The sequence below is a fragment of the Peromyscus maniculatus genome, chromosome 16, assembly GCF_049852395.1.
Source record: "Peromyscus maniculatus bairdii isolate BWxNUB_F1_BW_parent chromosome 16, HU_Pman_BW_mat_3.1, whole genome shotgun sequence".
Classification (NCBI taxonomy): Eukaryota; Metazoa; Chordata; class Mammalia; order Rodentia; family Cricetidae; genus Peromyscus; species Peromyscus maniculatus.
Genome location: NC_134867.1, coordinates 26,801,970 through 26,829,716, shown reverse-complemented (window position 1 = coordinate 26,829,716; position 27,747 = coordinate 26,801,970). Strand labels below are relative to the sequence as shown.

The window sequence follows — 27,747 nt, the reverse complement described above, 5'->3', positions numbered from 1 at the left end:
AAAGTTTCTAAAAGGTGATTACAGCCTGTGGGACAGAGTTCTGGGCCCTGAGTTAAGTTCTTTGTTATTTGGGAAGTTGTTTCCTTTGTCTTCACATTATTATACCATGCAGAAATTTTCTAAACAAAAACACCACAAAACTATCTGAAAGTGTGTCAGCTACATTCAGTAACAAGAATCTTAAGATGAGGTCAGAACTGGCCAACCAGGAAGAATCAGCAGTCAGGCTGCCTTCTTTGGGGGCTCTGCTCTGCTGTTTCTTAGTTTACATTTGCATCAAGCCCCTCTCAGAGCCTGGTGCTGAGGCTAACCAAGATATCCACCACTGACAGACCAGACAGCTCATCATCTCAGCCCACAGAGCTTTGAGAAGATGGGCGTTCTACCGTGAAAAGCTGTCTATTTTCTGACCCAATATATTTGGTTTACAGAGAATTTTCAGGGCCTCTTGATTCTGGCCTCTTGATTCAGTATTGGGCTCTTTGGATTCTCTGGCAATAGGCTCCCTGTAGCATTGGACAAAACTGGAAAATAATGTGAATTAACCATGTACATCATGCTATGAAGCTGATACTACCAGGTCAAGTAGAAAGTGTCAGATCTACTGACAGAAGCATGTCCACAGAACATTTTGAAATGTTAAAGTAATATGTGTTGTGGGAACAAAAAGAGGGAAAAAATGAATATAACGTCATCTCAATTGTGTACAAAGAAAAAAAGACCCACTTGGGAACTGCAGGTAGAATAAGAACCATATTAACCAGTTTTTAGTTCCTTTGACACATTTTAAACTGTAATACTGAACATCTATTACTTTTACAGTGCAGAAAGATTGAAGAAAGACAAATGATGAGTCGTCAGACAATTCCAGTACAGAAAGGCTCTAGCAATAATATTTTGAGCCTATAAATAAACAGCAAATCATTGAGTGCTCCTGCCTTCCCTAAATGTTCATTTTATTTCTCTTTGTTTTACTAGACAGTAGTGTTTTTTTAGATTTTGTAAGGGATGGAGTATGTAGAAAAAAGACAACTGCTCTCTTTTAATGCTCTGTGCCATTTAAAAAGCATAATTTATAGGAAGATGAGGTAATGCATTGAAGAGAAATAAACCTAAGATAAACTTCCAAGCATTTTAAATTTTGCAAGCTTAGTTATATGAATGTCTGCTAACCAAGGTGGCTGACTCACTAGCAAAGCTTCCTCTTTCTCATTTGCAGAATTAACAGAGGACTCTACATGAGTTCTGCTTTGTAAGCTGTACAGTTTACAAGAGCTGGAACCATTTGGATATTTGGAGATTTCATTGAAGCCCTGTTTTCCCAGTGAGGTAATGCCATTTTTATTGCCCTGCACATACTTGATCTCAGTTGAAAATATAGATTTTAGGATGCCTTAACAAAAAACCATAATACAGTCATGTGTACACACACTCCAGCCTCTTTGCAATCTCCAAAATATGGAGATCAAAACAAAAGCACAAATGAAGACAGTAAGATGTTCAAGCTAAAGAGAATACTAGATTTATACACATACACACACACACACACACACATATATACACACACACACCATACACATAAATGCACATTATAGTGTGTGTATGGACACATGTATAACCACTAAACTCTCAATGGACTTAAAAGAATTCGAGAAAATAGTGTGTTTCTTTGTTGAAAGTGTAACTACAGACAGATATTACAGAATCTCTCCCTACAGACTGGTCAGTGCATCCTCTGCTCACACGAGCCTTTCCACAGACGTCTTTACTTTAAGCTGAGAATGTAAGCAGGCTCATACTTTCCTTCTTTTCTCAGCTCTTGATCCCTGTCTGTCACCCCAGTTCCCACGGTGAAACCACTACTTATTCTGGGCATAACACTTCAAATAAAATTCTTATCTGCTAACTTAGTTCTTAGAGGGGTGATATGAGTCAGACTGTCTGAAAAAATAAAAAACAAGCCCCCAACACCAACAGCAAACCAAACGCTTATAACAACAACAACAAAAGGAATTTTAAAAAAAGATAGATAGTGGTCTCAGCTGACACCTAGGGGCTAAAGACTTAACTCAGTGATAGAGTTAAGGGTCAGTATGTGCAAGGCTCTTCAATAATAAACACTTTTCAAAAGGAAAAGAAAAAGAGGACAGGAGAGGAGGAGAGAGGAGAGGAGAGGAGAGGAGGAGAGGAGAGGAGAGGAGAGGAGAGGAGAGGAGAGGAGGGAGGGGGCAGGGGAAGGGAAAGGAGGGGAGGGGAGGGGGAGTGAGAGGAGTGGACAGGGGGAGTGAGAGGAGAGGAGAGAGGAGAGAAGGGGAGGGAGGAAAAGAGAGGCATGGCTTTATCTCTCTCCAGCTCTCAATATCCCCATATTTTATGCTAATGTTCTTCAGTTCTCTATGTTGGCAGAGATCCTTATTTTGTGATTTTCTGTCTTTTATACACAAACCACCACCAAACATGGTGAAAGATGCAAAATAGTTGCTTCTTTGGGCACCAACAAATCAGATATTTATCCATCTAATCGCATGCAAGCCCTGTACTAGCCCACAAGCCACAAAGAGGAACCAGACTGTGATGAGATGAGACACAGTGTGGTCCCTCCAACTGCCTTCCTTAACCTTGAGTCCTCATCTTAGGAAATTAGGTAAAAGATATGAATCCTGTAACACGTCTATCCAACCAAGTGACAATACCATTTTAGGCTAAACAGTGCTTAGAAGAAGCATTTGCATATGTAAGAAATTATTTTTTTACTTGGAGATATGTCTCTTTATAATTCCTCCATTTGTGGCATATCTATGTCTCCAGAATAAGACAAAAACAAATGAAAATTTATTTACATTTGTGGACATTCACTTTTGTTCATGCTTAGGTTCTTACTTGCAATAACACAAATTCTCAACATATATTCATATGCATATTGAAGTTGTTCTAGCACAGAAATTTTTTAAGCAATTAAGCATGTAGTATTCAAATCCAAACTTAATTTTATTCTCCCGTAAACTTCCAGATGAAGTGGTACATAAATCTGAATACCTTTCTAGTACTATAGTACTTACTCTTTCAAAACAGGACGACTTATGACAATAGTGTGAACTGAAGTGAGGTATAATAAATAGTACAGGATGCTTAGCTATGTGCATGGTGGTTTTGGAATAGGGGATCCCCTTTAATGGACCATGCTATGTTTTCAGTTTCCTGCTAGAAAGACTTCCCCAATATACACACACTCATAGCAGTCAATCTGTTACAAGGCTTTCTCAAATCCATTGCAGCTTCCCAAAGCAATAGTCTAATACAAATTGAAGTCAATATAAAGCCTACTTGCCAAACTCTTTCCCAAGTCCAGAGAGCATTTTCTCCTTCATTACCATTGGTCTTCCTTTCTATAACAGAAGAAAGCAGCTACCCAGGAGGATACAATGAAGTCTCTATGTACCAGAACGTTTTCCTGAAAAATAAGCATGCTTCCCATTGAATACATGATCTTCCTTCATCCCCAGTTCTGGAAAGACTGAAACTAGTGCTATCCACAATACACTTGATTTGGGGTGTGTGTGTGTGGGGGGGGGGTGTTTGTGTGTAAGAATGTGTGCATTGTATTTGTGTGTCTCTGTGTGTTGTATGTGCTGGGTGACATCCAGAACACAGAATGGCACTTCCAATTCTCCCTTGGATGAGTGCCCTTTGTTGTAGCTATAAGCTACAGCATAGCATCCTTGTGTGTTACGATTTTGGTCATTTTGACAGTCTATTTCTTATTTTCTTATCTTATCTTACACAAATTGAGAGGACTTAGCAAGAACTAGAAGGAACCATCCTCATAAAAGGAAGGAAGGAAGGAAGGAAGCAAGCAAGCAAGCAAGCAAGCAAGCAATTAAAAAAGACTTCAAAACTGAAAGAGCAGCACACCAGTTACTGTTCAGTTAGGGACACTGAGTCAAGAATTCCCAACCCTGGCTGGGAGTACATGAGGACCACACGCTGAGAAGCTCCACTAGGTGAGCAGAGGAGGAACAGGTTGCTCCCAACACCGGAAGTGCGGTTGCCTCCCAGGCATCACAACGGTCTACTGGAAGCTCTGTGGAAGAGCAAGCTACTGGAGTGAGAGACTGCTCATCTTCCCTCACTCACCCTTTTCCTTTTCTAATTGCTTCCGGACACAACATCCCCATACTTCACCATTGGGGCAAAGACATCAAACCTCACAAAAGTCCAAGAACTCAATTTACCCTTGTGGGAAATTAATATAATTTTAGAATTCTTATGGCCTACTTCCACTCACCACAGATGGATCAGTTTCTCTGCTAATGAGAGAGCTTTAAAATGTCAAATGACGGTTGGTGACGTCAGTCAAAAGGAGAGAAGGAGAAATTAATATGACCATCATGGTTGCACTAAGAAGGTTTTGCATTCCTATGATTTATGTGAAATAAATTCACGAAGCAAATGTGAATTAGAACCTGATACCTACAACAAGTGTGAGCCAACAAGTGGTAAAGTCTGCTTCCACCATTCATAATAAAGATTAGATGCAACTGCAGAATAAGATAAAAGCATAAGACTGTAAAGCCAGTTATCAACTGCTCGGTGGGATTTTCTTATGCTAACATTCAAATAGCTCTGCATGAGGGCCTTAAGTCAGGAAAATGCAGGACTCTGTGTGTGTGTGTGTGTGTGTGTGTGTGTGTGTGTGTGTGTGTGTGTTGGGTGGGTAACAAGCATTAGTTATAATTCACAGTCATGATTAATGCAAACTCTTACATCATCAACTTTTATCCTCCGGCAGGCATTCAATAGCTCCATGATCTGACACAAGTCTTCTCTGAAAAGGACTCATTAATATGGAACTGGACAAACTCACTGACCTAAAGCCACTCGCATACAATTGTCAACTGTCTCCTGTACATATGTCCCCCCTGACACTTGGGGGCCAGTCTCAGACTTTTAATAGAGTCCCCTTTATTATGATTTTTTTCTCAACAGAGAGGGAGATTAAGCCTTTTTCCTCTGGGTTACTTTCCTAAACCAAGGATAACTCTGAGGGACACAGCATCAGTAAACACTGTAGAACAACTGCTGTCCCACCATAAAGATAATTTAGAGCAATCATTTAAAAGTGAACACTTTAAGTCACATACTCTCATTTCAGAATACTTTTATAATGTATATATACATATGCATTCATCTTTCAAAAAAGAAATTGCAGTCTGACACCAGTTTAAAAATGTACTATGTACCATATACATCAAAATAATAAATTTAAGAATCTAAAGCCAGGTGGTGGTGGTGCACGCCTTTAAATCCCAGCACTCAGAAGGCAGAGGCAGGCAGATCTCTGTGAGTTCAAGGTCAGTCTAGGCCAGAGTGAGTTCCAGGAAAGGCTATACATTTGTTGAACTTCCTGGGCTATTTTTTAAAGTCCATCAATACAACACATTTTATACCTATATATCACATGATTTCATGTTATATTTACAATATATCAGTATAGCTTATAAAAAACTTTTTGATTTAAAAATCATGTCTTCCATTTGATCACCCATCTCTTTGCACTAAAAGTGGCTTCAGCTTCTATTCCCAGCTCCCTTAAGAAATTCAGATTTGGGACCTGGAGAGATAGCTCATTGGTTAAGAGCCCTGACTGCTCTCCCAGAGGACCCAGGGTCAATTCCCAGCACCCACATAGCAACTGTCTGTAACTCCACGATGTGACACCCTCACACAGACATACACGCAGGCAAAACAACAATGTACATAAAATAAAAATAAATTAAAAAAGAAATTCAGATTTGTGCTTCTTTGACAGAAAACCATTTCAAATGAGGGCTTCAAGCTTTCCAGCACTGGCATGTGTACTAACTACTCCAGTACACCATACTGAACTACATGAAGTAGTACTTGCTTCCAATGTGGTCCTTTCATTTGTTTAGTAGCCCGTTGACAGAAATTGCAAGTCTGATTATCTAAAAGTGAATATTCCTGAAACTGAATCCTGCATTGCTTTCTTTTTTTTAAAAAAAAAATATATATTTTATTTTATTCTTATATGCATTTGTGTTTTTGCCATGGGTGTGGGGGTTCCCTGAAACCGGAGTCACAGACAGGTGTGAGCTGCCATGTGGGTGCTAGGAATTGAACTCGGGTCCTCTGGAAGAAGAGCCAGTGCTCTTAACCACCGAGCCATCTCTCCAGCCCCCTATATTGCTTTCTTATAGTCTTTTGACTTAAAGCAAAACTTGGAAGTTCTCTGCAAACTTCCTACTCTTGACATCAAAGTAGGATTAATATAACCTATTTTATTGTATTGGACCCAAGAAAATAATGGCTCTAAATGTTGATCATTAGTAACTACATAAATGGAAAGTGTTTAGCTATCAATTACATTGATTTATCAATGCTATCATAAAATATTGTTATGGACACCCATGGTCCTCTTAAGCCATTCTGTGGATAAGTTTTTAGAGACAGCCTATGGTGTGGGTTATAAAGGCAAAAAGGTTAACTCTTAGACATTCTTACTGAGTCAATGTTTAATAAAAAATGCACTTATAATCGGTAGGCCCAACACACACACACACACACACACACACACACAGAGAGAGAGAGAGAGAGAGAGAGAGAGAGAGAGAGAGAGAGAGAGAGAGAGAGAGAGAGAGAGAGTGTTTCCATCGTGGCTACTAATTTACAGCATCTGTGCAGAAAAGCATTTTGTCACAGAAAACCACACTTCCTTAATCCCACCATGAGTCTCTCCTGAAAGGAGAAATTTTTACATTCTTTCTGCAATAAACTGTTTCAGTGTTGTCTTCAGGAGTTAAATTGGGTCCAAATCCTCAACTGTTTTATGATACTTCAAAGACAATTTTTAGTCCCAGTACTGTTATAATTACAGTGAGGAAGGTTGCAGGCACAATTCCTGATCGCCTGACTTTTTTCAACACTTGTTAACTTCTAGTATCTATTCTAATTTAAGTAGATATAACCCCAAACAAAGCACAATGGTAAAAATAAGAGACATGGCTGAAGATTGAGATTGTTAATAAATGTGGCCTGGATCAATAAGTTGACATATAGGTATGATACTTCAATATATCTATTATATATATATATATATATTGTTTATATAAAATTTTAAATTTTCTACCAATGTATCTTATTTTATCCATTTAATGAAAAATTTTTTTGGGATGTTTCTTACTCTATTTGTGAATAAATATAATTTTCATCTTTTTCTCTTTGCTGTGGAGAAAAGAGGAAAAATGATTGTACCCACTTAATCTACATTTTGTTTTTTTCCCACTGCTTTATTTCTCATTATAGGAGAAGAAACCAGTTTAGTATTTCATCAAGCAAAAAAATTAATCAGAATCACAGTAGCAAAATTTTAAGCATTTAGAGGATTTTTTTTTAGCATGGATTAAAAAAGAAAAAAACTACCCAAAAGCAAATAACAAGAAAAACCATCTCTTCAAAATGTTTTTATTCCTCAAATTATAATGCTTATATTATCCTATAATCGAGTTAAACAGATGAAAATGTATTTAAATGGATTCATTTAGCCTGTACAAAATCTTTTGTAAAACAAAAATGTCACTATATTTTTGTTATGTAAGTACAATGAGTTCATGAAAATGATATCTAAAATGTGGCTTAAAAAGCAAGTAAAAAAGTAATGCAACCCATATTCATCTATAACTTCTATAAAATGCATGAGGAGACAACACTTTAAGAGAAATGTATTGCAACAGCAGTCCTTTATGGGTAGAGTTGCTAGCTATGATTTCTGCTTTTCCCTTCCAGGTTCATTGTTTTCCCAACTTTCTGCAGTGGCAATTTTTAACAATAATGCTTTTTCTTTAGTTTTCGAAATTGCAGTTACATAATTTCCCTCCTTCCCTTTCCTACCTCTAACCCCTCTCACACACCCCTCCTTGCTCTCTTTCAAATTCATGGTTCTTATTAATGATTGTTTCATATATACATAGAGGATTTTTATAATAGGAAAACTGACAAAATGATTTTGAACACGCACTGTTTTTTAAGCTCTTTGATGAAAATTTTCTTGTGTGACCTTGTGTTGTAGAGTGGTCCTTACTAAGTCTATTGTAAAGAAAAGGAAGCCAAGGATCCTCGAAATGAATTAGCCCAGCTAACAAGGAAAGACCAAAGTCTACCCATCCTCACTAACACCTTCATCTACACCTCCTAGGACAATTACTGAGCACAGCTTGTCACCTGTCACCCATGTCTTACCAAGCATCTACAAAGTGTTTTGCTCAGTGCTGGATTCTGGGGAATTAGTGACAGAGACTAAAAATTGTAATATACACAATAGTAACACCACATGTAAAAGGCAAGTCCCCACTAAAGAAGGGAATGCCTAGTTGGTATAGACTGCTACTGTGTTGGGACATACCCATAACTGAAATCCATATTACAAAGAGGCAAATGTCATTACAACTCATGAGCACATCTTTTCATTTGAGCACTGGGGATCCAGGAAAATCTCCACATCACATAGAAAAAATGAGTATGAGAAGCGTTACCCAGAAATAGAGACCCAATGTCAAGGACAGCTATTAGAAGGCCAGTAAGAAGAAAAGTTTTATGAGCAAATCTACCAAAAAAAAAAAAACTGTTTTCAAATGCAAATGACCAAGAATAGCTTCATATTAAAATCAGAGCAAAAAGAAAGACCTTAAACTATCAGATCTGATGACTTATTATAAATAGTTTGTTAACAGTAAATGCTGCCGATAATACTTAATGTTACGTTCAATGAGTATGTTACAGAAAGGGTCAAATGCAGTTTTTGACTAGCGGACTTCGCATTAAATATTTTCATTAAGATACGATTTATTCATCAGTTAAAAGCTTGTGGTATTTTATATTTCTTTTCTTTTTTTACTGGTTTTTTCAAGACAGGGTTTCTCCACGTATCTTTGAAGCCTGTCCTGGAACTTGCTCTGCAGACCTGGCCTCAAACTCACAGAGATCTGCCTGGCTCTGCCTCCCGAGTGCTGGGATTAAAGGTGTGCACTACCACCGCCCAGTAGTATTTAATATTTCTAAGCACACACATATAGTTTTTAACTACCTAAAATCAGGCCACTTATAATGACACTATACTCTACATACATAATGTGTATCTATTTGATCATATATATCCATAAAATCATGTTTTTTTTTGTTTTTTTGTTTTTTTTACAAAATTCTTTATTATGTATCGTATCCTCAGAAATAGTTCCTGTTGTGTCCCTTACAGAATAAACTTTAAAAATTCATGGAATCTACTGCTCTCTGTACATTAAAAATACCCATTTTTACTCTCCTTGTGCCAGAACAACTGAGTTGGACCTGGCCGAGCACATCTCAGTATTATCTCACTTAAGACATTTGACAATTGCAAGGGTTCATTGTATGTGTCAACTTGATGAGGCCACAGGGTGCTCTGATCGTGACATCCAGGCTAGGAGAGTGGTTTGCAATGAGATTAACATCTAACATTGTGGACACATATAAAGCACATCGTCCTTCCCAGTATGTGCTGCCTTCATCCATCCCACTAAAGATGGAGTGAGGAAGAGCTCAATCTCTCTGCCTGTTTTTGACTTACAACATCAGTTTTCCTCTACCACTGAACTAAGACCTGGACTAGAGCAACAAATATTCATCCTGGCCCTTAGACTTGAAATAAGACTGGAATAAACAGAAGTTTATTCAAGAGTTGGGGGAAGAGAGAAGAGAGAGAGAGAGAGAGAGAGAGAGAGAGAGAGAGAGAGAGAGAGAAGCAAAGAGGCAGCCTTCAGCACTCACCTTGATCTTTGTAAGCTTTTATTCTTCTGGGCTCATGAAAAATTATCTTTCTTATTTACCAACATAGTTATCACTTAAAAGAGAGTTTTAGAAATATTTAATCCTGACATTAAACATACCATGTACTTGGTTTTCATATGTTTGGGTTTGCTTATTTGGTCATTAAGTTGTCAATAATTCTAGAAAACTTAGTTCTGGCTATAAATTTCAATTCTTGCGCATTCAAGTATTATCAAAGCTTCCCTTTCATCTGGTCATACATTTGCAGATATGTTCAAATATGTAAATGCATTGTTCTTTAATAGTTTTTATTTTAAATCACGGTTCTTCATTTTTTCCTTCATAGTCTTGACAGTCTTTTAACTCAAAATAACACCATTTACTTCCCCATTAAAATTTATTCTCTCTTCGTACATTTTCAAATAATTCATGACCATCTACAGGACTCGTTCCTTCATGTGGCCTATGGCAAAAAAATTAAAATTTTCTGTGCTCTTCTGACCTCTAATAAATTGGTGAGGGCCTTCATTTACTTAATAGCATGTTTCTCTTTTCACTCTTCTGCCATGGAGGAACCCTAGTTATGCCACCCTTAGTGCAGGGAGCAGGCACAATTTCTGCTTATGCCTAGGTAGCAGACTTTAGCTCCTAGTTAGCACAGCGAAAATCCTATCCTCTTTGGGAACTCGTGGACAGGATACTCTCATTACTGTTCACAGCTCCTGGTCACCCACTCTACCCTCTCCAAGTCTTTGCATGGTCTGCAGTGTTCTTGGCCTCGTCCTGTGAGCATATGTGATCCCATAACTTTTGTGGATCTCATCTGTCAACTGTTAAATGTGTTCAGCCACTGCCAGGTCTCTAGAGAGAGAATCTCTACCTCACCAATGGGCTGAATAGGAAGGAATGCAAATTACTGGTGTTGGGGACTACATAGCCTTCCAAACATTGATATCTAAAGAATATCTCATCATCACAAAGTAACTGCTGTGGGGTAACTGGTTCTGAGATATGGCAAAAGCTAAAAAAGAAACCTCTAATTGCTGGGGACTCTGAGCTGTGGACTGTGTGGCAGCACGCTGTCTCTGTCGATCACTATTGTCTCTTTCCATACTATGATTCTCTTGTCTCCGAGATGATGTCAACATGGTATCAGGTTGAACTTGTCGGACAGGTGGTCACCGAGGCTTCCGTTTCTTACAGCAGTGAAAAGGGCAGTGCCTTGACCAAGTAGAAGTTCAGCCCTGCTTTCCAGGGTCCAATCTAGAGCTCTCTGGTCACTGTGACTATCCTGGGGACTGCCATGGGCTACTTGAGGTTATAATACAGATATTGTTTATAATTATGAGTACAAGGGACAAGCCAAAGGACACCCTTGGTAAGGTCTGTGGAAAGGAAGGAGACCACCATCCTGCAGAGAATTAAGCATGGCATTCCTGGTGTCGTGCATGCAGGGGTAGTGACCTTGCTGGGCTTCTGGGCTGTCGCTTCCCTTGCTGCTGTCGTTTGTTTTCTTTTGACCCCCAAGGGCATCAAGGTTCACATCCATGGTGGCCCGTGGCCTGTGGCCCAGGTGCTGATGAAAACAAAAAGGGGATAGGGAGAGGGAGGAGCATTTGGCACTCAACCAAGCTTGGGATGCAAAACCCATTGCCAATATGCCCTGGGCTCCGCACCGTTGCCTAAAAGCACACCAAAGAGCTAATTCACAATCACAAGTCCAGAGACTTAGACTTTACTGGATGTGGACCTCTACCTAGGAAGATAAACTAGGAATCCCTGGAGGAAGGGGTAGCCATTTACAATGTAGGCTCACAAGTTCCTGAACCTTTCCCTATAACCACACTAAAAAATCTGTGCCAAAGATGATTGTGTAAAGACAAAAGTTAAAGTATAAAACATTCCCTGGTTAGAAACCCAAAATATTGCCAGAGAGTTTTTTTCATTTTAAAAAGGCGGTGAAGAAGAGAAAGGGGGGGGGGTTGCCTATGTAATAGGAAATGTGGGGCTGCTGTAGAAGGTGGTTTTAATTAGGTTTGAGAGTCCTATCTAGGGTTCTTTCCCTGCACCACATCACTGACAGTGCTTCTCTTGCAACAAACATCCTAATCCACAGAGTTGGAGGGAAACATCCATGGCATCCTAAGGGACAAACCCTTGGCATCCTTGTGGCACCTGTGCAGGGGTGAATCCAAACCCAATGTCTTTAAACATATATGTCAACTATTACCATGAGGCAGACCTGAAAACTTGAAGATACTGATTTCAGGAAGAAACTTATAAATATGACAAAGGGGAAGAGGGCCCTCCCCCACCACCTCTACTAAATATATCCAATGCACAGCCACCATAAAAAAAAAAAAACCTTTAATGAGAAACATAAAGATTAAAAACCTAAATACAGAGAAAGGAAAACAGCAAAAATAAATAATACCAGAGCAAAGCTGCACAAGCAAGCCTAACTGGAACTTTAAAACTTACCTGAAAGAATTTGTAGATCAAAGGAAAAAGGGCTCTGATCTATTTTTGTGTCTCTATAATTTACTTCAAAATGTACAGTGATGTCCGCCGAAATGTACCAACTGGTAAATTACCACAGCTTTAAGTAAGTCTAAGGGGGATGGAAAGATGGCTCAGAGGTTAAGAGCACTGGCTGCTCTTCCAGAGAACATAGGTTTCATTCCCAGAACCCACAAGGCAGCTCACGGCTGTCTGTACTTTCAGTTCCAGGGGACCCAACACCGTCAGACAGATACATATGCAGGCAAACACTAATGCACATAAAACAACAAAAAAAAATCATTTTATTCATGTGGTGGTGGTACACGCCTTTAATCTCAGCACTTGGGAGGCAGAGGCAGGTGGATTTCTGATGTGAGGCCAGCCTGGTCTACAAAGTGAATTCTAGAACAGTCAGGGTTACACAGAGAAACCCTGTCTGGAAACAAAACAAAACAAAAATGAAGTCCTACTAGCAGGTAGATCTGAAGTGCTTACTAAATTTAAACATATTTGTTTCCTATAGTCTTAGAAGGATAAGTAAGCATAAAAACAGAACAACTCATGATTGCCTTAGTCATCAGAACACACTTGCCTTAAAGTATCACATGGTAGGCATAGACATTCTGACCTAATGAAAATTAAGTCTTTGACACAAATTTGTTTGACAGAATGAGAAATCCTGATTCTCCCACCCCCATTCCATGTTAACATAATTAACACGCCTCATTTAATTTAAAATAGTGTCTTCAGGGATTCAAACTTACTATATAAGAACTGGTGGGTGAAGGAGCGATTATCCTGACTGATCTCCATTTTAGCTCAATTGGATTTAATTTGGCCTGTTCTTAAATTTTGGAGAGGGGGACAAAGTATGATGTTCTGCAATGGGTTTCTACAATCTTTAACATATGGTCCTTTTCTATAAAGGCCCATATATCTAATAACCTCCTGATTAAAAGTGCTGATTTCATCCAATCAATAACTTCCAAATATTTTACTACTATTAATCTGACTAATATGATGAATTTAGCACACATTTGATCACAGCTGCTTTTGCTCACAAAGAGACATGACACACCTTAACTGGGCTACTTATGGCATCCACGGGCAGCAATGCTACTGCATACATTCCCTACAGAAAATTGCTTTAAAAAAAGAAATATTAATATATATATGTGTATATATATATACATATATATATATAAAATTTCTTCAGAAAAAAGCTTACAAAAGCAGGGTCATTACCTCAGACATAGCAGAAGGCGGCTCTTTCACCTCTATTAAATGCTTGAAATTCACTTGTTAACCCATGTGCCATTCCATACCTGACACTGTCAAGGAATAGACACTGACATTCTCAGCACCCATGAAGTGAATGCAAGTTCAGCATCTGTGATGGTTTGAAATGATAATGGCCCCCATAGGTCCATATGCTTGAATACCTAGTCCCCAGTCGGTAGGTCTGTTTGGGAAGGATTCAGAGGTATGGCCTTGTTGGAGGAGGTTTGCCACTGGGGTTGGGCTTTGAGACTCAAAATACTCATTCTCAATGTACACTTTCTGCTTCATGCTTTGAGATCAAGCTGTGAGCTCTCAGCCGTTCTTGCCACTGTGTCTTTGCCTTACCATCATGGACTCTAAACTTCTGGAACCATAGGATCAATTAAGTACTTTCTTTCCTACGTTGCGCTGATTATGGAACTTTATCAAAGCAATAGATAAGTAACTAAATCAACATCTATTTTTTTTTTCTCCTTTAGGTTCTAGGGGTAACGTACTCAGTTGGAAATCTTAATATTACTAAAATTTTGGTCCATGTTGAAGAGGAATCCTGCCAAGCCAAACACTAAATAATTTGTACAAATTGTAAGTGATAAACAATTCTGCTAGTACCTACAGATACTTTGGTTGCTTCATCTCATACCCCCAGTCTCTGCATTGCCTATCATGATTATAAATTGCCCCTGGGATTCTAATTTTTAAAAAAATGCCTTTTCTTGGCCTCATACTATATTCCAGTAGAGTGGAAGACAGTGAAATTAGAATAGAGTCTTGGAATAGAACCTCAAAGAACTTGAACCTGTACTCAAAAGCATCCAGCAAGCCATTTACTTGGGTCATTAAAGTAGTACCCTCTTAGCTTGGCATGTCTACTGTGATCTTAGATGCAGAATGGAGTCACATCTGGGCATTTTGACAAATTCTCTCCCCTCTTCTTTACTCTCTCATTTGCCAGACACCATGACATTCATGAAGTCATCTACTTCTCAATATTCTCAGCAACATGACAAATTTCTTGTGATAAAGTAAGTGAATACACTAGTAATATTTCTGTTACACATCTTTGTGGAGAGTTGTTTCTTTTGGTCTCCTAGCCAAAAAAATTCTAATAAAGGATAAAGCCAAGGGGAGGTTCAATGATTGCATTGCAGGCATCCATCCTAGCACTGGAAGCCCTGGCCATTGGCCCTACCTGAACATTTTTGCAAACTTGTAGACCATTCCCAAGAGTTTCTGCTTTAGGTCATGAACACTGGGAATTTCTTGCTTTACAGATATTCAAAGTACGGGTTGGATTAACACATTTCTCCTGGTAGGCTTACCCCACAACCTAACCCCAACAGGGTACTCCGTATCTGACTAGGAATCCTAGATAACAATAGCAGTCAGGGAAATCATGCGACGTAGAATACTCAGGCTGAGAGCTTGAAGAAGACATGTAGTGGGAAATCAACCTCCCATGAAGACAATAGTGATGATTAAACGTGGGGGACAGCCAGGGTAAGTAAGAAGTCCGGTGATCTTTCCAAAGAATTCTTACTTAAAACACAAATTGGTGGATTAGTTGAGCAATGTCTTGTAAGTCAATCTTTTAAAAAGTCCCATATACATGTGTGTGTGTGTGTGTGTGTGTGTGTGTGTGTGTGTGTGTGTGTGTGTGTGTGTGTAGAGAGAGAGAGAGATTCATTCTATAAATTCTGTTCTCTCTAATGAATTCTGACTAATGGAATCTTTTTTTCTGTTTATAATCAGTCTCTCTATTAGGCATATCAAGAATAGGCAAAGTAAGCTGGGCGGTGGTAGAACCTTTAATCCCAGCACTTGCTTTAATCCCAGCACTCACACTCAGGAGGCAGAAGCAGGCAGATCTCTGTGAGTTTGAGGCCAGCCTGGTCTACAGAGCAAGCTCCAGGACAGGCTCTAAAACTACACAGAGAAACCCTGTCTTAAAAAAACAAAACAAAACAAAAAAAGAACAGACAAAGTCTAGCTCAATGTAGCTGCTGGGCCTTAGGCTCCAGGATTGAGTAGAAGCAGACATATAGAAACATTGTGGTATAATTAAAATGTTGATATATTAATTAGGTTTATGTCTATATAAGTATATCCTTTTAAAAGTAGTAATATGCATTCACTGTGTTTAAATTTTACCTAAGGAAAAAATAAATACATTGGTTTTCAACAAATAAAAATTTATTTATTCACCATTAAAAAACAAAACAGAACAGAACAAAAAACAAATTGGAAAGTGATACTCCAGCCCCTATTAAGTGTCATTCTCACCAAAGGCATTGATTAGTGTCTGGAGAAAATGAGTTCTACATCAGTGTCACACAGGTGGCCATTACTGGCTGGACAAAAGGCTGTGTAGTAAAGTTCATATTTTTTTTCTTTTGCCATCTCAAAATATTTTGTCCTTTCTTTGTTAGGTGGGTGCTTTGCATCCAAGTAGAAATGCTTTTGCTCATTCCTAAAAGCCTTGGTGGTCATCTAGTTATAAACTGTTGTCCACTAGGTATAGTAGCATGTGTCTATAATCCCACAACTCAGGAGGAAGGTTCAGGAGAACTGCCATAAGTTTGAATCCTGCCTGGTCCATATAGTAAGTTCCAGGCCATTCAGGGTAACATGGTGAGACCTCATCTCAATACATAATGAAACAGAGCCAAGCAATCAAGCAAACAACAACAAAACAAAACAAACCACCTTAAACTGATGTCAGGCATGAATAATGGCTTATCACCAAAGTTTAAGGCTGAACATCTGATATAATAATTTGTAACTGGTCCAGCCATAATTTCCCTCACTACTCTTCCTATAGATGAGGTTTCTGAGCCAGACATATGTCCTTATCAAAGCGACCAGGCACAGCTTCTCAAAAACCTGCATTAGCAGGTTTGTATTCTCTGCCTGCATAGTTGTTCCAGCAAACCAATTACATCCCTTCCTCAGCAGCCAGTGGCACCTGCATAACTTTATACATAAAAACTTGCATGCCCGTGGCCCTATAAATGTACAATGTTCTCCCCATGCCCACTCCCATCCCCATGCTGTCACTATATGTGACTGAAGAATTACCCTCAGCTTTATGATTTCAGTGTCAGGTGGTGTTTGGCTTTTCCTATCAATGGGGTGAATAGATGAGGACACCTCGAATTACCAATACCACTTTTCCTTCTCCCTTGAAAAGGAACCTGAAGGATAGAAAGGGGAAAGGCATTGGGTTTACATACGTCTTGTGTCTACACCAACCCTTAGTGGGGTGCGACTTACTCTATTCTGCACACTACAATCTACAGTTGTTTGAAGTGTAACCACAACACTGAGTTGAAGTAAATGTAGCTTCACCTTCTGGCCCAGCCTAGGATATGTGAAGCCTAATGTTTGTTTAAACCACTCTTATTGATACTTGAACCCAATTAAATCATTTTTGGTGTCTCTACCACACGCCTCTGAGAGCCCAGAAACTCTGAGGTGGCCTTTAAGCTCATCCACCTGGGAGTTTCTGTTCCCCATGACTTCTCTACCTTTCTAGGGCCACAGCACTCATGGAACTTCACTGCTGTACTAGAATCTTCCCTGGGAATTAAGCTGTAATTCTCTCTCTTGGGTTTGCTAATCTCATTAAATTTCTATTGCTGCTTCTTCACTGCTCAACCAAGAGGGCTGGAGACCTGGGGACCTCAGCAAAGACTCCAGAGCCAAGTTCTCCTCATATCATGAGCTCTCCCACCAGCTAGTAAATGATTCATTTCCGTTCCCAGAAACATAAAACCTAACTCTCATGCCATTGTTTGTTTTTTCCTCCTCTAAGGTTTGTTCTCAGTTCTCCGGTCTCATCTCAGACGGTTGAAGTCAGGCTGCTGTCAGAAGTAACGTTGGCTCTCACGACTGTGGCTCTTTGTCTCCACTTAACAAACATTAGAGACTTGGGAGATCTTTTGTTCTAAATTGTATGTCTCATTTTCAGCTAACAGTGTCCACACAAAACACTAAAGGAGGTTTAACAAGTAAAGAAATCTCAGTTAATAATTAAATTGTTATCAGTCATACACATTTAGCAGCTCTTCTCAACTGAGCCTTTAGCTAGGCAGTTGCTTTACATACATTTATAAGCTGTGTATTGCTTTATTGCATTATTTCATTTAATCATTACCACAAGTATCAGTGTGTGTGTGCATGAGAAAATGAAAAAAAAAACTCATAATTGTGAGATGACTAGAATTGAATTTTCCAGATGTTACTAATCTTGCCTTATGTTCGGATTTAAATTTCTCATATGTTACTCCAGAATATGGGTTTTTAGTCATTTCATAAAGTCAATCCAGTTTCCATTGACGTTTATAAAATTGGATGATATTAGGATAAGATAGAAGTATCTTAATTTAGAAATAAGCCTCCTAAAAGTTACCTATTACAGCCATTTGTCACATACATGAATCTCCTCAACCCAAATATTGTCCTTCTATGACCCAAAATACAATGGTATTTTTATTTGTGTGTGTGTGTGTGTGTGTGTGTGTGTGTGTGTGTGTGTGTGTAACTGTATGTGTATATGTGTATGTTTGTGTGCCAGTGGTCATGGAACCCGAAAGAGGATTATAACCCTAGAATTATAGGTAGTTGTAAACTGCCCAATGTGGATGCTGGGCACTGAGTTCAGGTCATTTGCAAGAACAGAAAGTCTCTTAACCACAGAGCCATCTCTGCAGCCGCATTTCTATAATACTTCATACTCAAAACACTGTTCAAGCAACTCATACGATTCAAAAACTTTTATTTGAATTTACTTTTAAAATCCGATTGATTCTTAAAAATGTAAATCATTGAACTGAAAAATAAGCATGATTTTGAAAGCAATGTGTGTTCTTTGTGCTTCTCATTAACTATTATACAGTTAATATATGGGAATACATACTTCCATACTCATTAAAATTCTTTCATAGAATAAATAGAAAACTTTTATAATTCATGGTATAAACTTCTGTATAATTTAATCCGTGTTATATCTGAGTGAGTTAATTTTGCTTTCCATCTCATTTTTCTTTCACGATCAGTAACAGAACTTGCTCATTAAAAACAGTATGAGGCCAATGTGAACTTTTGTTTTTATACGAACTTACAAGTGTTTCAAATATTATTTCAGAGTTTTCTCGATGTACTTCATCCTTATGACTTTTTTTATTAGAATACTCAAATAACTCACATCTTATGAAAAGACATTTTCTCTTGAAAAGGAGAGAAGGCACTAATAATGCAGTAAAGGAAACCACTGTTTGATGCTCTCACAGCAGCGGACACCTGGGGACTGCATGCCACCAGTCTGCTCTTTGGGTCATTTCTGTACAGTAAGGCAAATCCACGTGAGATGCTCTGCAAAGTCCTGCGCTTTCCTTTTGAAACGTGTAACTAAGATTTGAAGGCTTTCTCCTAACTACACATACCTCAGCCTAGATAGCCTTTATTTTTAGCTGCTGAATGGTCAGTCATTCTGCTCCAGCCATCTGTCCTAACATTGACCTCATCGAATTTTCCAGGCTTTAGATACTTTTTTTATAGCTTGGCTAACAGAATCATTTTCCCTCCTGATGTCGGGCCGTGTAAATTAATGCCTCTTCTTTCTTATGTGCTGTTCTGCCACAAACTAGATTCTCACCTTTGCACTTGATTCAATTGTAGAAAAGAAAAATAAAATGAGGTCTCAGAAAATTACATCCCTCCTGTGCCAGCCCAGAGCCCAACAAACAGAATTTACCGCAAATTAGCTCTCCCTGAGGTCTTTTTAAAATCTTCATATAAGAGCCGGGGGGGGGGGGGGGAATACAGGAGGGGGGAACGAACCAACATAGGAAACAAAACAAAACAAACACTATTTGCTGAGAATTAATCTTATGCCAGAAGAATGAGGACAGTGTTTGCCTAATTTGTTTATGTATAACCATCAATGATGACAGCTCTTATTAATACAGAGTTCCAGCTACTCCCTAGAGCTTTTGATTTAGACTATCTGATATCATATCTATTCTTAACTCTGTAGGTAATTAAGGTTAACAGGTTTGAGAACTGAATTAGAATAAAGCTTAACTCACTACATCTTTCTCACTACATCTTGTTACTTTCTTCTACACCTTTTCCCAGAATGCATTGATTAATTTGTTTCCATATCTAAGAAGATATGTCACTCACACAGCAGGTTATATATAATTGGTGGTTTTAATAAAGAGTAACAATCCACATACTCAGCCTTGGAGACCTACTAGTTCAATTTTAGACCTAAGTAAAATTTTCCTTATACTAAATTAAAAATTGAACTAAATTGAAAAATAAATTCTTGTTACCCTTGTTACATCAGAATATATGTCGGTGTCTTCCTCTGGGCTCTACTACCTTTCATTTTCATAACAGATCATGAAGTTCACTGATGAATCACTTTAATATCATTGTCACTAAATATTATGTAGGGTATTCCCCCCCTAAAGAGATATAGCTTCCTGGGAGGCAAGAACAAATATTTTCTATGCATCGACCGTGAACAGCAGGGGTTCAGTGGAACACTCCAACTGAACTTCATAACCACTGACCTAGTGTCACTCCTGTTTGAGAACTTGTCTTTATAGACAGGAAGTTTTTAGTGAATTTGATACAAGAATAAAATGTCTGTTGATACAAGCATTCTACATTTGTATTCTAGGCAGCTCACATGAACCAAGAAAGACACTCCGATCTATCCTACCACTCTGTTTACATTCAAATTCTTCACTGATATCCTTTGGCATTTGATCAAGGATAATGAAGAACTTTGGAATAATAAAATTTTCCAATACCTGTCTTAATTAAAATAATTGAAGAAAATATCAAAACAACACCAAAACAAAGAAAGACACAAAATAAAAAATAACCACCTGATTCTGCAAGTGTCTTCAGTAAGAGTTGAGAAAGAGTCGCTCAAGGAGACAAGCTCATTTGACCTGAAGGGAGTTTGGTCATCCTGAATCTATTGACTGAAATCTCTTTGGTTCTCTCAGAGATGTAAAAGATGGAGTAAGAAAAAGGCAATATGGAAAAGATCTCATGTGTTTAACTAAAATTTGACAACTATTACTGGAGAGGTTTGCTTACCTGAGTCAAACAAATCAGAAGAAATATTTGGAAATGTGGTCAGTATTAACCAGCTTCATAAAAGAATAAGTTTGAGAATAAATGTGTGAAAGAAGTGAAGAGAGACACTATGTGATCATTTTATACTATGTCAGGCATGCTATCGCTAAAACGTGAAGTTCAATATCTGATTGATCCTTGTTCTATTTGTTCCCCCAATGTAATATTTTTATTGATTATTTTGGAATTTCACATAATATATCCCAATCACACACATTTTCCATTCCTCCCAGGTCCACCCCCAACCCTTGTGGACCCCCCCCCCCCCCCGCAACAAAAAAAGCAAGTCTAATTTGTGCTTCCCAGATAGTCACTGGAGCACGGTCAAATTCCCAGTGGCCAGCCCCTTAAAGAAAACTGAGTCCTCCCCGCTGCCGCTGCCAGAAACCATCAACTGTGGAGAGCTGCACTTCTACATCTTTATCACAATTTTTAAGAGTTCTTCTTGATCAGATTTTCCCAGACCAACTGCATACTGTACCCTCTTTCTTAACTTCCTTCATTGATAGGCGTCTTTCTGCTCTAGCGGCCCCCAGATCCTCCAAAACCCTCTTTATTTCATCTTATCAGACCATGTCTTGGGAAAATATTCATTCACTCATACATTCGTTTACAGGGTTATGCTCTGTTTGGGGTTCACCACAAACTAAACTCTAAATTCTAAAAGCCAAATCATTAGCGGTGTCATCAATTAATGAATGGAAAAGAGTCTTTTTTTTTTTTTAAGGTGGGATAAATTTTCCATGAATTAGCAAAATTTTGGCTTCTACCTATTTTCAAGTCTGGAAAGGTTATTAGACTTGTATTCCTAGTGCAACCAAATCCACAATGTGAGGGGATTCCTCTTGTGCTCCTAGTACAACCACATCCACAATGTGAGGGGATTCCTTAACCACCTTAAGCTTCAGTTTCCTTGGTCCTTTTTGTGTAATGCTCCCTCAATGTTTGCATTGTCAGCAGGAATACCTACATGTCTTGAGTTTTCATTCTAGTAAATAAGTATCTGTGATCTCACCGATTCATTGTACTGGCTGGTCTTATGTCAATTTAACACACAAACTAGAGTTATGTGAGTGGACGGAACCTTAGTTGAGAAAATGCCTCCATAAGATACAGCCTTAAGGAATTTTCTTAATTAGTGATTGATGGGGGAGGGCCCAGCTCATTGTGGGTGGTGCCATCCCTGGACTGGTAGTTCTGAGTTCTATAAGAAATCAAGCTGAGCAAGCCACAGGGAGCAAGCCAGTAAGCTGCATTCCTCCATGGCCTCTGCATCAGCTCCTGCTCCAGGTTCTTTCCCTGCTTGAGTCCCTGTCCTGACTTCCTTTGGTGATGAACAGCACTGTGGAAGGGTAAGCTGAATAAACCCTTTCCTCCCCAACTTGCCTTTTGGTCATGGTGTCTCATTGCAGCAATAGGAACCCTAAGACACTCATGTTCCACAGACCTGCTTGACTCAAACCTAAACTTTCTAGCCACTAATTGGAAATAGGAGGATGCTAAGGAAGGGCATAATGACTGAACATAGTCTAATTTATTTCTTAGCATTTGAAAATCAATTTGATTTCACTTTAAGACCTATGGACTTGTAATAACTTTACCAGTTTAGAATTTGGAATTTGGCTATATGGGTAAAATTTACTAAAACTGTATCTTATTTGGCTTGAATGAAAAATGTTCTGGTACAAGTCCCTTGTCACCAGTCCACTGTCCCTGAGGCTTTTAGTCCAAGAAGAGTTCAGTTTGAAATCCCCAGATAACACTGTGCCCTAGAAAACAAGGATTTCAGAAAACCTGAAATCCTCCCATTCTGGGGTCTGTAGAACTCTGACTCTATGCATATATCCAAAGAGGGATGTTTTTGGCAATTTCAGAAGCTCTAGTCCAGTATGTGGAAAAATGAAAAACAGCAGTAAAAGCTCAAATTTTTATTGTTTGTTTGTTTTTAGATGCGTGCATGTGTTCCATTCTTCAGCCAATTTTTATGGGTCACAGAGAGAAAGCTGATGTTCCTTCTGTCTCCTCATGTAGCATCTAAAGTCTAAAGTACGGTTGATTACCATGACTAAAATTCTATGCTTGTTCCATGGTAAATTCTAGAAAACTTTATGCAACTTGACACAACGTGTATCTTAGACGTATTTTTAAAGCCAAGATTAACTAGTTATGGTAGGAATTAAGTATTTCTTTGTATCCATAGCATTTGTTCAGCTGAGGCCAATTAAGATGGGCATTTTGCTTTTGAGTCTAAGATTCTTCTCTTTAATTTAATCCTTTCTAAAATTTACCTCCAGATCTATTTGCAAAACATGGTTAGGTTATTCATCTCCCTATTTCTTATATATACATAGTAATTATCACTATACATGGAATTTGTTTTTTTAGAAACTAACTTTTTTATTGCCTACATATATGTGTAATCTCCTCCTTAGTACACTGGATTGTAATGTGACTGCATGATCCATTTCCTAGCTCTATCACAGTCTTTGACTGGGAACCAATAACTGCTTTTCCATAACACACTTTTTAGTGACCTGTGAAGGTGACCGGTTGATAGAGAAATTAACAAGTATGTTGCAGAATTTTGAAATGTTTAGAAATGTTCTAGTAGACTTATTTTAAGACTGAGATCCATATTTTACATAAGAAATTTGCATGTCCATCTCATCTGAATGATCACATACATAATCCACTTTCTTTTGTACAATTTAATGGAATTGATATGAACTGATTGATGTGATTAAAGGTAGCCAGTGAGAACAAAATGAGATAACCCATCAGTAGTTTGTCATTTTCCAAGAATTTTGGACTTAGACTTTTAGTTATCAGCTAGTTAATGAGACCAAAATAAGCAGCCCTGGCTCCAAAGAGAAGGAGAACATTGGATTGCTAGTTTATGTGAGCATCTGGTTAATTTCAACATTCAGTTTTAAAATCAATGGACATGAGAGCCAAACTGGGTCCATAGATAAAATAGCAATCATTCCTTGTTAATTCTTTTTCATTCAAAAATAAAAACCCTTTTCAAACATCAGACTGCTTGAGGAGATGGTGGGATTCCAGTAGGGCAAGATATAACGTTGCCTGGGGAAGGTGGACAAACAACTAAATAAGAACAGATCCAACCAGTGAGAGAGACCCTTGCGAGTGGGCACGAACACCAAGTCCTTATAGTAATTACATCACATTCAATTCTAGGTTTCCCACCTCTGCTCTACGGCTCCCTCCTGCTTCCCATAAAGTCAATTTTGCTATACTCCAAACTTAACCATCCCAGTCCTATCTCTACTCAGGGTGTCAGAGGCAGAACCCCAAAATGATCCTAACTGGAAATGGACCAGAGAGGGCCACAGTAACATCAAGAAGCCTTAAAGACAGCAAGTAAGCAGAGAGAGGCAGGGGGCAGCAGATCCAAAAGTGGGACAAGAAGAATCTGAGAACAGATTCACTAGAGCCTTTGGATTTGCAGAAATACTGAGCGAGGGCAGCACAGACGCCTCCTTGTGCAGTGACTACGGCACAGGTATTCAGGCTCAGTGGCAAGATGACCTCTCAAGTCTTAAAAATAGACTTTGCTTTTAGAAAATTTAAATGAGAAAATGTGTAACAGATGAAAAAAAATCACTTATAAATACTTAAAGATATCCTTGTCTTTATAACAAAAAACTAAATATATTTGGAAAAATGGTCACATATAAAACATGAGATAGTATTTATTTAGAAACGCGAATGTGGCTTTGTGATCTAGTGTCCAGAAACTTCTCTTTTGTGACAACTAATAACTTTAATCCCCTTATCTTCCACCACTGACTTTTCACACTCTCTTATCCCATTTGGAATTATAGAATATTCAAGGTAAAGATTATTTTTGGTGGCTTTCTTGTCCTTATCCCTCCTTTCAGTGGCAAGGTTTCATTATGAACCTCAGGCTGGCCTCTTCCCTCCCAGGTTCTGGGATTAGAGGTGTGTACTACCATGCCCATCTGGTTCTTGGACAGTGATATCTTAAACAATGATGATTGTCAATGCACCACATTCCAAGGAGATCTCAGCAACACATCTGGAGAACAGAGTGCAGAACTATTACATGGAAGTTCATTCTACAATCCAACCAGTTGTTTATACAGGTGCCAATTTTGAGCACAGAGAGTCCACTTCCTCCTGGGACATCCTTCTCAAGGCCCTAGCCAAGTCATATTTGATTTGACACTGCCTACAGTTGCATGTTTGAAAATAACAATTTCTAAAATAAAAATGCCATTTGTGATGTATAATTTACAGTATAAACTGACTAGATTTAAATTTTTAAATTTAAATACGTAGAAATTGGACATGGTGATTCATTTTGATTGTCAAATTGACTGGATTTAGAATCACCTAGGAGATCGACTGCTAGGTGTCCATGAGGATAATTCCAGAAAAGAACTTTGAGAAAATCCATCTCTCAATGCAGAAAGCACCTTCCAAAAAAGAAAATGTCAGCCCAGATATGAAGATGTTGGAAGAAAAAGTATGCCTGCATTTGTTTCTTCTTCCCGAGTGAATGTGCCGAACAAGGACACTGCCATCCTTTGCTGACATCGGGTCCTAGCTTCATTGGTTTTCCAGTGCCTACTCTATACCAGTGACTCTCTGAGGACCCTTCCAGCTGTCATCACTGACTCATTTGGGATTGCTGAGGCATCCAGATTCTTGACCTGAGAAGCTACTAGCTTCTCTGCTTTTCCAGCATGCAGGAAAAATTACTGGGCCCTATAGCACAACCCAACTAATGCATTTCTTTTTAGTTCTGTTCCTCCAGACAACTTTACCTAATACACCTGGTAAAGAATTATTTTTAGGCACATCTATGAAACTATTTCCTAAAGTGCATGCATAGACTGGATGGGGAAAATACACCCACAGTATAGATGAATACCATCCAATCCACCAGGGACTCAAAGAAAACAATAATCTGAGAAAATGCAAATCTATCATTCCAGTCTCTGGAACTGGGACATATTCTTCCTCTCCCTCACTTGGGAGTCACATCTCTTGTGTTCATGGCCTTTAGACTTTAGGACTTTAATGAGCACCTCCTGGATTTTTATGCCTTTAAGCTTCAAACTGTGTATTGTACCATGTGGTAGTTTGAATATAACTGGTCCCTATAAGCTCATAGGGAGTAGCACTATTAAGAGGTGTGGTCTTGTTGTAGTAGGTGTGGCCTTGATGGAGGAAGTGTGTTACTGTGGGGGCAGGCTTGAAGGTCTCATATACTTAAGCTATGCCTAGTATAAGATGGATTCCTGCTGCCCATGGATCAAGATGTAGAAATCTCAGCTCCTTCTCCAGCACCATGTTTGCCTGCACACCGCCATGTCCCACCATCATGATAATGGACTAAAACTCTGAAACTCTAAGCCACCCCAATTAAATGTTTTCTTTTATAAGCATTGATGTGGTCACAGTGTCTCTTTACAACAATAGAAACCATAATTAAGCTAGAAGTTGGTACCAGGGACTGGGGTATTGCTTTGATAGACCAGACCATGTTTTTTTGTTTGGAGAAATATGGACTTTGGGATTACAGATTAGAAAAGCAGTTGAACACTTTAAGTGGGGGCTTAATGGGTCATTCTAGTAGGAACATGGAAGACAGTAGTGCTGAGGGTAATTTGAACTGCAGGGGCCTGGCTCAAGAGATTTCAGTGGAGAATACTATTAGTATATGACCTAGAGATCATTCTTGTGGTATTTTGGTGAAGAATGTGGCTACTTTTTGCCCTTCTCTGAAGAGTCTGCCTGAGGCTAACATGAAGAGATTTGAATTAATTCCATTGGCAAAGGAAATCTCAAAAAACAGCTTAGTATTGACTCTGTCGTGTGGTTATTAGTGGCCACTCTTATACAGATCTATAATGAAAAGGAACAAACTGAGAAAGGAAAAACACAAAATGCAAAATTTGAGGAGAAAAGGAGCACCAGGAAGTGGGATGGAGCTAAATACTGTCTACAAGGAGATATAACAAATTTAAAAAAAAAATGTAATAAAGGGAGTGGTGACCTCAGGGCATGATCCCACCCAGCTAAGTTTCCAACTTGTGAAAAGGAATTAAAGAAAAGCTTAGAGCTGGGTGTGACGGTGCCTGCCTTTAACCCCAACACTCCAGAAACAGAAGCAGGCAGATCTCTGAGTTTGAAGCCAGCCTGGTCTACAGATCCAGTTTCAGGACAGCCAAGCTTAAACAGTGAAGAAAACCATGGAAAACAGAAAGGCTGTGAAGATGTAATTGAACAAGGGGGCCATATTCCAGCCCAGGCAAGCAACAGAACTTGGCAGCTTCAGCTATGTGGTTCTGGCTTTAGAGTCAAGGATAAAAGAAAGGGGTTATGGAATCATCATCTGCACCTAAGGAAAACTGCTGAGGCCAGGCCTATGTCAGGAAGTGTCCCTGATTGAAGGCCTAGAGAGGCCATTGTATGAAGCTGTGAAGGTAAAGCCTGGATTGCTTTGGAGACCCCAAGATGTTGGAGATGCCAGAGCCATGGGATACCTGCCAAAGAGAGCTGCTAACAGGGAGTGGAACAAGCCACAGAGAAAAAAGTGTGTTGCATTCAACACAGCTGAAAGGAGTTGGAGATCTGAGAGCATTTTGACATCAGACATGGAGACACATAGTTTGGAGTTTGCTCAGCTGATTTTTATTTTCAGTCTTACTTTGGTCTAGTATTTCCTCACTATGCTCCATTCCCTATGTTTTGAAATGGTAATATATATTATATATCCTGTTTATGTGTTGGAAGTATTTGATCTTTTAAAAGGTTAAAAGAGAGATTCTATCTCAAGAAATAGATACCAATCTTTAGTCTCCACAGGCAAGTGCACATGTACTCTTAGCCACATGAACACAATCAAATGAACACATACATACAACACACACATGCCTATTTACAGGATATGAAGAGATAACTCACCAGTAAAGTACTTGTTAGCCTGACTCAGCA

General features: G+C 38.8%; 1 protein-coding gene and 1 long non-coding RNA gene across 10 annotated transcripts in view; one reads left to right on the top strand and one right to left on the bottom strand.

The window, feature by feature from the left end:
* Positions 1 to 27,747, bottom strand: part of Pkib (cAMP-dependent protein kinase inhibitor beta) — a 102,765-nt gene that overhangs the window by 13,748 nt on the left and 61,270 nt on the right. For all 9 annotated transcript variants that reach the window (XM_076552503.1, XM_076552502.1, XM_076552506.1 and 6 more), the window contains one exon: positions 11,284 to 11,395. In XM_076552503.1, coding sequence (XP_076408618.1) covers positions 11,284 to 11,368 — 85 coding nt within the window. In that variant the 5' untranslated portion in view covers positions 11,369 to 11,395. The remainder of the gene's footprint in view (positions 1 to 11,283; positions 11,396 to 27,747) is intronic.
* LOC143268872 (uncharacterized) lies at positions 439 to 27,747 on the top strand. Its single transcript, XR_013045013.1, has 6 exons — positions 439 to 928; positions 1,220 to 1,329; positions 14,082 to 14,187; positions 14,558 to 14,627; positions 17,417 to 21,571; positions 21,618 to 27,747. It is a non-coding gene; the product is annotated as an uncharacterized LOC143268872 (long non-coding RNA).